The sequence below is a fragment of the Nicotiana tabacum genome, chromosome 11, assembly GCF_000715075.1.
Source record: "Nicotiana tabacum cultivar K326 chromosome 11, ASM71507v2, whole genome shotgun sequence".
Lineage (NCBI taxonomy): Eukaryota > Viridiplantae > Streptophyta > Magnoliopsida > Solanales > Solanaceae > Nicotiana > Nicotiana tabacum.
The window spans coordinates 4950210-4963928 of NC_134090.1; the positions used below are offsets into that span (position 1 = coordinate 4950210).

Here is a 13719-nt window from a genome sequence, read left to right on the forward strand (position 1 = left end):
GGGAATCTATTAATGAGGTAAGTGGCAGTGAGGACACAATCACCCCAAAACTTAATAGGTAACTTGGATTGAAAGAGTAAAGCTCTAGAGGTTTCCAACAAATGTCTATGTTTTCTTTCAACCACCCCATTTTATTGTGGTGTGTGTGGGCAACATGTTTGGTGAACAATGCCATTGTCAACAAAGAATTGACCAACAAGAGCACCGAATCCAAGATCAAGAGCATTATCACTTCTAATAGCTTGAATGCAAGTTTGAAATTATGTTTTGACCAAGGCAACAAAAGCTTTAATCAGGGGAAAGGCATTGCTTTTAGACCCCATAAGGTGAGTCCAAGTAGCTCTAGTGAAGTCATCTACTATAGTCAAAAACTATTTGCACCCATTGTAAGTAGGAGTATTATATGGTCCCCAAGTATTCACATGGACAAGTTGGAAGGGATGAGAAGTTTTGATGGAGCTATCAGGAAAGGGTAGTCTAGGTTGCCTAGCTAAGGGACAGACACAACAAGTAAAAGGTTGTTTGGAGGAAAATTTGCATGGAATGGATGAAATGTCCTTCATTCTGACAAATGGGAGATGCCACAACCTATTATGCCATAAAATCTCCATTTTATTCAAATCAGAATGGTATGTACAATGATTATCCGTTCCAATGGCAGCCAATGGAGAATGGTATTTACAATTGGAAGACATAGAAGTAGAAGAGAAAGTAGGAAAACTATTACAAGCAGCAGCAAGAACAGTAGAATCAGATTGTGGACATGGCTGCACAAGCTTGTATAGACCATGATCATGTTTACCAATTTCCAGTGGCCTCTTCAGTGAAGGGGCTTGTATGAGAATACATAAAAATTTACTAAACAGAACCAGACAATCCAATTGTGCAACAAGCTTGTGAACAGAGATAAGATTTTGTTGGAAACTAGGGACAAAAAGTACATGATGAAGTGTGAAAGAAAGAAAGTGAAGAGAACCAGTGCAAGTGGCTTTGATTTTGTATCCATTAGGAAGTGTGACCAAATAAGGGACAACTAAAGGCTGAATATCAAAAAGAAGTTCTTTCTTAGAAGTCATGTGATTAGTGGCCCCAAAATCTATTATCCAAGTGTACTCATGAACTCTAGTTAGCATGCATGCACCATATGACACCTTGCCTACACAATCGGGGGAAGGAACTATACCAACAAAATTAGCAGAAGCCACCAGACTAGACTGAGGGAGAGACTCTGTAATGTGATGTTGCTGAAGTAATATCAGGAGCTGAGCATATTGGTCCTTAAACAGGCCAGAAATCACAGAATTAGAATCAATAGGACTCTAGTGGAAACTGGTCCAGATTCAGAAGCACCACCTGAACTCTGTACCTTAACATTTGCAGCAGATCGTTTACCTTTGGTGAATTTAAATTTTGGTGGAAATCCATGGAGCTTATAGCATCTATCGATCAAATGTCCAGGTTTCTTACAATACTTGCATAAAAGAGGAGACTTGTTTTGATCAAAACTGACTTTCTGGACAAACTGTCTAGGAGGGGCAGATTTATTATTCAGATTGACATGAAAAGAAGCAGCGTCACCCTGGAAATGAGAATTATGAGTAATTTGCCTCTGCTTTTCATCTTGGAGGAGGATACTATAAGCAGTATCGAGAGGAGGTGGAGGTTGTATCATGAGCAAGTTTCTCCTAACACCAACATAGGTCTCATTCAGGCTCATGAGGAATTGGTGTAATCTGTTCTCCTCTTCCTCCTTCTAAAGTTCAGGTTTAGCAGCACAAACGCAAGTGTTGGTGTGATTAGTGCACATAAACCTCAGTTCATCCCATAACTTCTTGAGTTTGTTGAAATAGGAAGCAATGTCCAATGAATCCTGAAGAGTAGATGCTATCTCTTGCTTAATCTCAAACACCTTAATCTCACTAACTGAACCATATCTTCTATTAAGCTGACCCCAAATACTTTCAGCAGTATCCGAGTATTGAACACTCTCAGCTATGTCCGGGGATAGGGAATTAGTCAACCAGAAAATAACCATATTATTACACCTATCCCACTACTTAAACTGAGGAGTATCCTCAGCTGGCCTCGGACAACTCCCATCAATGAATCCTATTTTATTTCTAGCAAACAAATATACGATCATATTCCGCCTCCAACCCCCAAAACCAGTCCCAGAGAAGGGCACACTAACAAGAGATACACCAGGTACATCAGAAGAAAGTAAAAAGAGTAGATTGGATAGGTCAGGAGTGGTAGTACTCGAAGATGCATCAGAACCTCCCATAGCAACAGTCAAAGACTTTCGTCAAAGCAACAACACAAACAGATAACAAATGCAAGGAAAGGAAAATTGAAAGAGATTACCGTATGTTTTCGCTATCGGAAAACAAACGTCCTTGAATGTAGATTCCAAAAGTCCAAACAGAAAACCCTAGGTCAGCAACGGAGGAGGAAATCGGTTCCAATTCGAGCCAAAATCACCCACACGTATCACACATACCACCAACAGACGACGAAAACATAACTGCGACCTCAATTCTGCCTGCAAATCGAAAGGAAACTACCAGAGACAGAGTGAACCACAAACATCAACAACCGAGTAAAAAATTGATGAAAGCGAGCGAGGGTAACACCGCTCAAAACAGGGAGAAGAGAATTAGCGGATCATCCACTCTGATACTATGTAAAACTAGTGAATCGAGCTGAATATGAAGAGGAATTGATTAGGGTTCATAAGAGGAAAGAGGAACCAAAGAGAGAGAAAAATCTCATTTCTGTTATGTTGTATTAGAATATCCACCGACTACATTCTTTATCTCCCTATTTGTTTTTTACATTGTATTGGGCCTTAGCCCAGAAGATCAAATACAAATAAATACACCCCAGCTAAGTCGGTAATGGGCCTGTGTCATGGGCCTTAATAAGCTGAAGTCCAACAAAGTTTAGGTTTTTTTTCCCTTAATATAAATTATCTACATGGGCTTCTATTGGCTTGAACCCACTTCATATAAATAATTTACCGGAAACAACCTCCCTATCTTCGTAAAGTAGGGTAAGCTCTCCGTACATATTATCCTCTCCAGACTCCACTTGTGAAATTACACTGGGTTTGTTGTCGTTGTTGTTTCCTCATGATTTGTTTGGAGTTGAACTTAGATCTTCGTCCCCATGTGCTATGAATTTATGTTTAAATTACTACCAAATCGCTTATGATATCTTTTTTTTTTTGCTAGGGTTAGGATTTAATTTTGTTATGCGCTACTGCCAAAGATGAGATTAATATGGACCCTGAACGGTGCAAAGACAACACAAAGTTTTTTGAGTGTAATTGTTTTTATGCAATGTACGAATCTCACGGAACAACACAGCATGTCGTGCTATCTGTTGTGCGTGCTGCCACTTCCCAGTATGAAGACAGTCGGAACAACCTAGAATTACGTTACAGTGTTGAAATTCATCTTGATGCTGTGCAAGCCGCTTGTGAAATTCTTGAGCGCATCTCGCCAAAAGTTGGAGTGGTTCACCTGTTGGAAGAAGCTGCCATTAAGTTGAGGAAAGATTTCGACTGCGATTCATGAGTAGAGAAAGACCTTGATCAGTACGAGTTTCTGTTTAATCGTGCTTTTGTTAAGTCAAGGGAGATCATGAAGGAGAAGGATCCTGCACTGTATGACTTGCTTCCTTGCGTAAGTGATAAATTTTCTGCATCGTGTTGCATAAGGCACCTTATTTGCCGGCAAATAATACAATCTATCGTTTCATAATGTATCATATAGTATTGTATTGTATTGTACTGTATCGTTTTGATGTATACAATGTTTGGATAGATTGCATTATTGGCCGTCGTTTTATGATGTCATGCACCAACAATATGAAGAATAAACTTGCAATATTATAAATAAAAAGTAAGGTACAAGGTAATATTATTATATAAAAAGGTATGGTAAAAGATAATATAGGATTATATAATCATAAAAAATGACAAGATAAAAAAAAGACGGTGTCGCCAAGGACATTCGAGATCTCCATGGTGCCTTTTATGCAGTTCTGGAAACTATAGATATAAGGTTTACACAGCATCTCACCGTCACTCCTCGCATCATTGCAGAGGTTTGTTTTTCTTACTTCGTTCTAGTCAATCTTTCTACAGTCGAAGCTCATTTCGCAGCAGGATATGCTGTGGATACTTTCTTTTTGGCATAATACATAAACAGACACTCAAACTTGGCCACAACTGGTAAGTATGCCCTCTAACTTTGGGTGTGTACAAGTAGGCACTTCAACTTGTATAAAGTTGAACCCGTAAACACAAATGCTGATATAACACACAAAATTTGGAGGTGTCTAGATGATCATTTTGTAAGTTGGAGTGTTCAACAACAAAGTGGAGACAAGTTGAGGTGCTACTTGGTATTATGCCTTTTCTTTTTTGTTCTTTTTTGTTCTTGAAGTTTCCAACAAAGAATAAGTATTTCGATTCAAGTGTGTTTCAAATTTTTTTAAACCATTGGTCTCCGAACCTTATTTTAAGATGAAGCATCTCAATCATGCCAAGAATGATCAAAATTCCCAAAAATTTCTTATTAACCAGCTGTGCCTTAAGGATGGTATATTTTCCATGTATTGTTGTTCTTTATCGTCGGTTTAACTGGCTGAGGATGTGCAAAAACTTGACTTTCCTTCAAGCTCTAAACCAAGGCAATGCGCGGTCCATTGTTGTTGCGATGGCTTGATTATTATCGAGGTTTCTGATAATATTGGTGATGAACGCTCCATACTTTTGCTATGCAACCCTCCGCGAGAGAATCAATACTACTTCCTGATCCAGAATTTCCTCTGGATGGATTTTCTTGTTTTGGATTGGGTTATGACTCAACTAGTGGTGACAATAAGATCTTTAAAATTTGCAATCACATAGATGACCCCATATTACCTGGTGAAAGGTTGCAATCACATATTTGCAATCACATAGATGACCCCACGAGAAAAATTGATAAACATCCTCGTGGCATTTGGAATTGTTTGTTTGGTATGCATTCTTTGGCATTTGTATACGAGGCATTTCATTGGATCGGTATTTCAAGAAATCATTCGGTGGTTTCGTTTAGTATTTCAAATGAAGCGTATGGAGCAGAGCAAATATTATGCTTGAGGGGAAACATCTCTAGAAGGAAAGCTTTGTGATCATTCTGCTTCTATTCGACAGGCGAAGGGCACTTTTAAATTATGGGTATTGAAAGACTACGGTGTCAAGGAATCTTGGAATGCATTGTTTACTCTAGATGATCCATAGCTTTATAAAGTCGTCCCAAAATATAGGTTTGCGGATGGTGAAATCCTATTCTGGTCCATGCATTTTCTACGTATTGGGCATTCATTTAGTACATCCAGAGGACCATTTGAATTATGGCCACGATGTAATACCGTTCAGAATGGAATTGCTTTTACAGAAAGCTTGATCTCTCCTAAATCACTTACTTAGTGTTTGCTTTTGTATGATCAAGGCACTTTTCTTTTTTCGATTACCATGTTACAACATCTTTTGTTGTTGTTGTTGTTGTTGTTGCATGTTACAACCACTTATTATTTACTATATTAATGTGCAAATTATGTTTCTTGAATAAAATTGGTATATATTCACATAAAGCTATTCCCATCTGTAATACATGCTATCATTTGCTTGCTTTTCAGCTGCTGTACAATTCATCTATTTTGAGCTATCATTTACAAAATATGATGATGATAACTCAATAAACAAGAAGTTGCTGATTTCCACTTTCTTGGTGCAAATTAGAAGGTGAAGTACAGCAACATGAAGGAATTGATAGAAGCAATGCTTTGTGAATATCTGCAGCAGCTACGCCTTTTTTGATCAGTGAAACGATGCAGTCCATGAAGACCGAATCACCGGGTAACGTAATAGCACCACCACTTGGTAGCCCGAACTCTTCTTCAGACATGCTTAAAAGTTGCCTAATGACCTCATTTTCAAGGTAAGCCAAGGGAATAACAAAGCGCCTTCGATCAATTGTGTAGACAGAAAAATGGCCTTTTCTGGCTCTAGAGGATGAAGATGTACTACAACTGTCTGCATTACTACCATTTCTTGGAAGTGAAATCCTCTTCCTCTGCATAGCTGCAAACTTCTGCCATCTCCTGGCCATCTTGACGAGTTTCTTAGTACTCGTCAAGATGAATTAGCGCAAGCAGTGTTGAGAGGAACGGGCTTCTAAGTAACATTTGGTATAATAATCTACCACAAAATTAGTATTATGTTATTCATCTGTTGTAATAGGCAAGTTAATAACAAAGCCGCCATTGCTTATTTTCACTTTTTCCCTAAACAACCATAAAGAACAGAGAGAGATCATAAGGGAGAACGAACCTCAACTTCATCTCGTACTCAGCTTTCTCCATAGTCTCACGCTGTGCAGCGCCAATTGTTTTATCTTTTTCCCGACCTCCCTACCATAACAAGAGATATTTGTATTTAAAAGTCAAAACAGAGATTTCCCCCTAATATAACAATCAGAGTAAAGCAAAGATCTCCCCAAATGTAACAATCAGAGAGCTAAAGACGTTTAGGTACATGTCCTTGTTAAAGACTCTGATTAACCAGTATGAACAAAGGAAATAAGAATTAAACTATTCATCTTCTCAAATGAAACATGATATATCAACCAGTGTTATCAAATGCAAAAAGCGCAAAAAAGCTCTGAGGTTCGTTGGGGCTTAAGCGTAAAGCAAAAATAAAGTGTCGGCTTTATAATGAAAAAAAGGCACAAATGGAGAAAAAAACACAAATATGTATGTGCAGTCCAAGATTAATAATTATACGCATGAATAACATATATATTGACAACGAAATTGAAAAAACAAAATTATGATAAGTGAATTGTCAATTATTTAGTGTTGCCTCTTCAGGTTACGCTCATTGACAAGGAAAGATATACCTTAGAGTCTTGATGACGACATTAAAGCGCCCTCTAAGCGAGGCGAAGCGCTCAACATGTTTTGCGCCTCACTTTAGGGCTTAAGCGAGCTTTAAGTGTGCCTTTTGCTGATATTAACTGAAAAGGATGAGTAACTAATTAAAGATACAAAATAGTTTATTTCATTGAGAGCCAATTAAATTGTAAAAAGAACCATCATAAATGAACAAGTCGAAAATACAAATTTGAATTTAGCATAGAAAGCTAACATTCAAGACTTGAAAATGGGTTGCCTGCACTTTTGACATCTTTTGAACATGGATGATTAACTTTCTGGCATCCATAATTTAAACAATGGGCTATTTATTACTTCATCTCCATTTCCCTCAATCTGTAGTATTATCTTTTCACTTTAGAGTTGACAAATTTTCAAGTTCAAATTCTTGAATATCGAGTACTTTTAGGAAATAAATGGATTAAGATCACACGGTTCCAGGATCTGATTTGAGCATAAAAAATTATTCTTGTTGGAATCCTTTAACTTACCATAGTTAATCATGGCTCAAAACAAGCGGAGACAAGATATGTACATCACCCATTGATGAGTTCCTGTAAATAGGGGAAAGAAAACAAAAAGGTAAAAGTAAGAAAGAATGAGAAGAAAAAATATAGTATTTGTTGTGATTAATGAAAAAAGTTAATTACCAAAAACAAATATAGTATTGTTTTTGGAAGAAGACTTTGTAGCTAATAAAAGGAGAGAATTACATAAAAGGAGAGAACACAATTTCACCGCCAACTAGGAAAAATTTCTGGGAATGAAAGATTGAGCCTCAAAATTTCTGAAGAGACTGGCGACTCTACTTGTTGCTGCAGATTCTCAAAGACAGAGTTCCCCTGAAAATTGGAAATGTGACTCTTTTGTTTCTTACCCGAGGAGCAGCTGGCTTCATTGATCATGACGTCGTGTTCACTATTGTTATATCGGGTCCTCCTTATCCCAGTGGAATGTTCATTGTTATTTTCCCTCATTTGTAACAAGGCCTCAACCTCAGCTTCTTCTTTGTACAACAAACGAAGTCCATACTCCTTCATTTCTCCAGAAAAAGATAGCCTAATCATCCCATAGTCATTTGGTGTTTTTCCATTTGCCTTAGATGTATCCCATAAGCCAGCAAAAGGTAAAAAGAAAAAATGTGTATCCCATTCTGAATCGTCGGATGATTCTGTATCACATTCTGAATCGTCGGGTGATAAGGCAAGTTTCCGGGTCATCCACGATATCCCGTCATCACATACGAAAATCAATTGAGCTGTGGTGTCAATTAAGCTGCCATAGTAACATACAGCAAATCCCAAGAAATTATCAGGTATATACCAATTTTCAATACACTACTATCCGTTCCCTGATAGAGAAACTAACTTGGGATCTTCTTCCAAGGATGCAGAATGGTAAACACACTTTCGGACAAGGAATCTGAAGCAGAGATGTGATGCCTCAAGGAAGAGATATTCTGAAACAGGGCATGTGCAAACAAATTATATATAGGATCATCGAGTGCATCATCCTCATCATCAGGGAATATCACCCTCTGTAGTTTTTTTCTCTTTGTTACTAAATCATGGATAAATTTCAGAGCCATATGACAATCTACATGTAATTCATTTAATTCAGGGGGAAGTTCTGGCAGCTGTGTAAGCCTCTGGCAATATGATAAGTCTAAGGATCGAAGAGCACCAAGTTGGGCTATGCTTCGAGGCAAATGTTCAAAATTATTTCCATTGAGATACAATTCTTTCAAAGAGGATAAGGATCCAATGTCTTCTGGCAAGCTTTCCAGTTTTGAGCAATCCAACACACTCAGACTAACCAAACTTTTCAACCTAGAGATGCTGCTTGGAAGAGCTACAAGGTTTCTCATAAAGCTCAAATCTAGCTCGGTAATATGAGTTTGGTACTGAAAATATGAGGATGGAAGTTCCCTTATCCCAGAGCCAAGCATGTGAATCTGTATCTTCGGCTTCATTCTCCCGTGGATTTCTGGAAATTTCTCTAAACTTGAGCAATTTTCTAAACTCAGATATTCAAGAGATTCCACGTTAACACATGGAAACCTCTTAAGGCGTTCACACCAAGTCAAATTTAACTCGACGAGTTTTCTGCAACATCCCAGGGTGTCGTGAAGCTCTTCAAAATTACTGCAAAAACTCAAATCCAAATACTCCAAATTTGGCATCCCCTTGAAATCTGGTGTTCGCATCAGGTTTCCAGAGCCGCTGAGAATTAGCTTTTTCAGTGACGGCAAATGCTGTTCAAAACACACACAGAATGAGATAGAGAGAGGATAAATAAAAGAACCTATTTTGCTACTATGCGGGATTCCAATAATAAAATATTTGGCTAGTGGGGCTATCTATGAATGTAGAAACCTTTTTTGTTTTGTTTTTTTCATTTGTATTTGTGGGCATCAAATGACCTCTGTTTTCTTGATTTCTTAATTACTTTTTGCTACCTTTCCTAAAAGTATTTATTACTCCCTCCACAAGAAATGAATGATAGCATTTGAATTATGAGGGCCAACACATTATTTTTGTGCGAAATTAGAAATTTATTTTTTATATATGAAAAATTACTTGTTAAGAAACTGAATAAAAGTGAATTATAAATAAAAATATTGCTAACTGTAATTTAGCATGATTGAAAAAACTTGTAGCAAAGAGAAAAGTGTTTCTCACTTTAAAACCCAAATCTTAAATCCATAAGCAGTGTATGAAAGCGTATATAACATTCGAAAAAATAGTCGTACACAATAAATTTCTTTTGTTTTACTAATAAGTATTCCTTCCGTCCCACTATGTACAGCCCGGGATGAGATTCATATGAATTTAATCTTACCATGAGAAATAATTGAAGGAGCTTTTAAATTGAGCTTCTTAGTTAAAATGATCTTACAATAATACTGGGAACAACCCCAAATATTATGAATTACAATAATTTTTTGAGATGGAAATACATTAATTTGAGCTTATGGAATTAATAACTTTTGTTCATTTAAAGACATGCATTGTAATTCTAGCAAAAATAGAAAGTACCTCAAATAATACGTGACAAAAGCAATAATATTTGTTCATTACCACTAAATTAAAGGACAAAGATAGTTAGAAAGAAAAATAAATGGCAATAAAATAGAACTCAATTATTGTACCTTTGTTTCCATCCATAAATAATGCAGTGAATTGTGTTTGAGTTGAACGTGAACAAGCATTTTGGGTTCAAATGTAGATGGCAGTGACTCACAAGGATAGCCATCCAAGACAAGCCAATGCAAGTTGTTGGACAGATACTCAATGGAACCATAACAGGACCACCTCTCTATGTATAATATCCTAAGCCTTTTCATATTTTTCATGGCCTCATTGCTAAAGCGTAGTGTACCAAAATTATCATGAAGCCAAATTGCTTCCATTGCCATGGTCCCCTGGTAAGAAGATCATTAGGAAATACTGATGTTACTTTAGAGAAATACTTTTTGCAATTAATTTTATAGTTCTATTTTCTAATATTACATTTTTCTTAGAAGTTCATTAGAGTCAAGTTTATAAGTTTTTCATGTTGCGATAGAAAGAAACTGCAATTGAAACAATACCAATAAATTGTAGTGACATTTTAAATTTTAAAAAAATAGACAATGCTAAAGTGAATCTCTGATTAAGTTATTATGTAATAACATGTCATAAAATTTTCAAAGCCAATCCAAAGAATGAAATTGGATCAAACAGATTAAGTGGCTACTAGCTAGACTAATCAATTGCTAAACAATATAAGAAAAACGAATTGGGCAACGTAAATTAAAGAGGCTACTAAACGAATTAGGCAATTAATTTTTTTACTAATTAGGAAATTATTATTACTTTTGCTTCTCCTTCTAACTAAAGTAAACAACTAAAATGACATGCCTGCAAGAAGATGAAGCAAGATGAACAAATAATTAGAATTGACTGGCCTATATGTTTTTGAAATATGAAAATTAGAAACAAATACTAGTATTGCATTGTTTAGCCTACTTACTGTATTATTTGTCATCACTTCTTTGAAATTCTTGACGAGCCATAGTCTGTTGCGTTCTCCCGGATTCTTTTGCAAATTCACTATATATTTACCCATTTCTTGTATTAAGTCGTGCATTTGGAACTCATCTTTTTCAGAGATAAATACAAGAGATTTGTCAATTAAGACATGCAATCCATATTCAACTCCAGAATGACAACTCTCAAGAACTTGTATGGCGTAATCTTTTTCTTCCCCTCGCAAGAAGCATGCTATATCTAGAAACATCTCTTGGTGGATGGGCTCCAATCCGTCATAACTGATTTTGAGCTTTTCAACAATTTCCGAGTAAGGATTAATTTTCATTTGCTCTATAGCACTTCTCCAAACAGTTATATCCCTCTTATGTAACAAAGAACCCCACACTTTGAGGGCTAAAGGAAGGCCTTTAGCATAATTTACTACCTTCAATGAAAGCTCCTTAAAACACTCATCTGGAACCTCTTTTTTGAAAGCATGTTGATGGAACAATTGAATGGATTCATGATCAGGTAGTGCAGTCACTTCATATATAGAATCATCCTTCCCTATCAAATGCTTGTCTCTAGTTGTTACAATAACCCTACTGCCATTACCAAACCAACCAATATCACCTGCTAAATACTCTAAATGATCTTTATGACCTATATCATCAAGCACAATTAGCACCTTCTTAGAGCAAAGTCTATCCGAAATCATCCGCTTCCCATCATGCTTATTATTGACGTAATCATCTTTTCTTCTTAACAATTTAGAGAGAAGGGTATTTTGCAACGAATGTAATTTTTCATTTTCTTTAATATCCGCAAGGAAACAAGCAGCTTCAAATTGATGAGATAAAGTGTCAAAAATAGCTCTTGCTATTGTCGTCTTCCCTACACCGCCCATGCCCCACATCCCCAATATGATCCGAACATCATTGATTCCTACCTTAAGTAGGGACTTTAATTTCTCCAAATGAGTTTCTATTCCCACAACATCTCGCAAAGAAGACAAAGTAGCACTATTGCACAATTTGGAAATTTGGTCGATAATCTTCTGAATATTTTCTGCTTCAATCCTACGAAAATAAGAAAATTAATTGTGGATAAATGTAAGAAAGTCAAGTATTAGTAAGCATTTCATAAAGGGTAGGGGAAAGGGAGAGAAGATTGCTAGGTAAGGAATCGAACTCTTATCAACTAGGTAAATAGTCAACAAACTAATCTACTAAATATTGTTAATTTACATAGAGATGATTAAAAGAAACCGTACATAAAACAAACGCTTGAAGGAGCAATCAAAATATTATACGTGCAAGAATGTTATTGAGGAATTGTAGTGATAGGAACTATAGTGTCTTCTGGGGTAATAGAAAAACGTGAATAGCTTAAGATATTTTTTATTTATTCTCTCTAATTATATTGATAGGAACAATACCTTCTTACTGATAGAAACATATATAACAACCATCATTCCTTTTTGTTTTTAGGAAAATAAAAATAAAAACATTTTTAACGTCTAAATGACAATCAATGGAATTAGATTGTGTAAGATGTATTCTTAACAAATTAAATTGATTAAGCTTCCACCTTTTAATTTTTATTTTGTAAATATGATAAATTTATTTAGTGTCTTTTGTGTTTAACTCATTTTTTGAGGTACAAATTCTTTTTCTATAGTAAAATATGTACTCTTCACATAAGCAACCACAGTTGAAGGAAAATTATTCCTTTTGAGCTCCTCACTTTGCTCCTATAGTAACTTGAACCCACAACCTAAATTATTCCTTAGTACTTGAGTAAACCTCTCTTTGTAGTATTCCATTTGTTTTCATTATAAGAAATTACTATGTGTTCTTAACTCACCCGTCACGGACATCATATCCTTTTAGATTTGCGGCAGCAGTTAGAGCACTCCTCCATCTTTGGAGCTTCTGCATTCCTTCATCATCATCCTTATATCTTGTTTCGTGTTTGTCAAAGGCTTCAGCAAAGCTCTCCCTCTGGTTTCGAACATGTAATGGATCCACATCATAGAAGACTGGTATGACAGTCTGTCCACATTGATCCTTGCATTCCATGATCTTCACTAGCTCATCTAAGCACCACCTCGATGTTGCATAATTCTTTGAGAAAACGATGAGGGCAACTTGAGACTGTTCGATAGCTTTCAAGAGTTCATCTGATATTGATGCACCATGCTCTAGCCTTTTACCATCTTTAAACGTGAATATTCCACTGTTTTCCAAGCCTTTGAAGAGGTGACCTGTCAATGTCCTTCGAGTATCTTCACCTCTAAAACTTAGAAAGACTTTGTAGTTCCACTAAGAAAATTGTGAAGTACTTGCAGAAGCAGAAGATGATGCCATTGATTCAGTTAATTATCTGAAAAGAAAATAACTTGTATGTGGATAAATTGTAGTTATGGTAAGAGATCAACGGATGATAATAGGAGAAAAAGAAATAAACAACTAGCTACTAGCACTTCAAATAATAAAAGTTTGTATGAGATGGGCTTTCTTTGAACTTTAATAGAAGGAAGTAGGAAATTCCTTCAATGGACAGCTAGAAGTACATCTAGAAGAGCAGTACAGACGTACATGATATTATCACGACCCTTCTTTTCGTACGCTAGTGATGCTTAACGTCACTTTATCAATTGGCATTACATACCTTCTACCCTAGTGAACAATGTTCCACGGATTATTATTGTTACTAC

General features: G+C 36.2%; 2 protein-coding genes and 1 pseudogene across 2 annotated transcripts; 1 reads left to right on the top strand and 2 right to left on the bottom strand.

Annotated features, from left to right (window-relative positions):
• The first annotated feature begins 3644 nt into the window (after window positions 1–3644).
• Window positions 3645–5725, top strand: LOC142165717 (F-box/kelch-repeat protein At3g23880-like; annotated as a pseudogene).
• A 22-nt stretch (window positions 5726–5747) lies between these two features.
• Window positions 5748–6164, bottom strand: LOC107815977 (auxin-responsive protein SAUR68-like). Its single transcript, XM_016641620.1, has one exon. It carries the CDS (start codon window positions 6162–6164, stop codon window positions 5748–5750), a length of 417 nt encoding a protein of 138 aa, XP_016497106.1.
• A 90-nt stretch (window positions 6165–6254) lies between these two features.
• On the bottom strand, window positions 6255–13500 carry LOC107815978 (TMV resistance protein N). Its single transcript, XM_075224709.1, is given in 7 exon segments — window positions 6255–6465; window positions 7479–7541; window positions 7865–8320; window positions 8323–9241; window positions 10139–10411; window positions 11002–12079; window positions 12867–13500. Coding segments are annotated over 6 exon segments (3276 nt in total). The 5' UTR covers window positions 13370–13500; the 3' UTR covers window positions 6255–6465; window positions 7479–7494.
• Between the last annotated feature and the right edge of the window lie 219 nt (window positions 13501–13719).

Excerpts from the sequence above, each read along its gene's own strand:
- LOC107815977 (XM_016641620.1), bottom strand. The coding sequence starts at position 6,164 with ATGGCCAGGAGATGGCAGAAGTTTGCAGCTATGCAGAGGAAGAGGATT.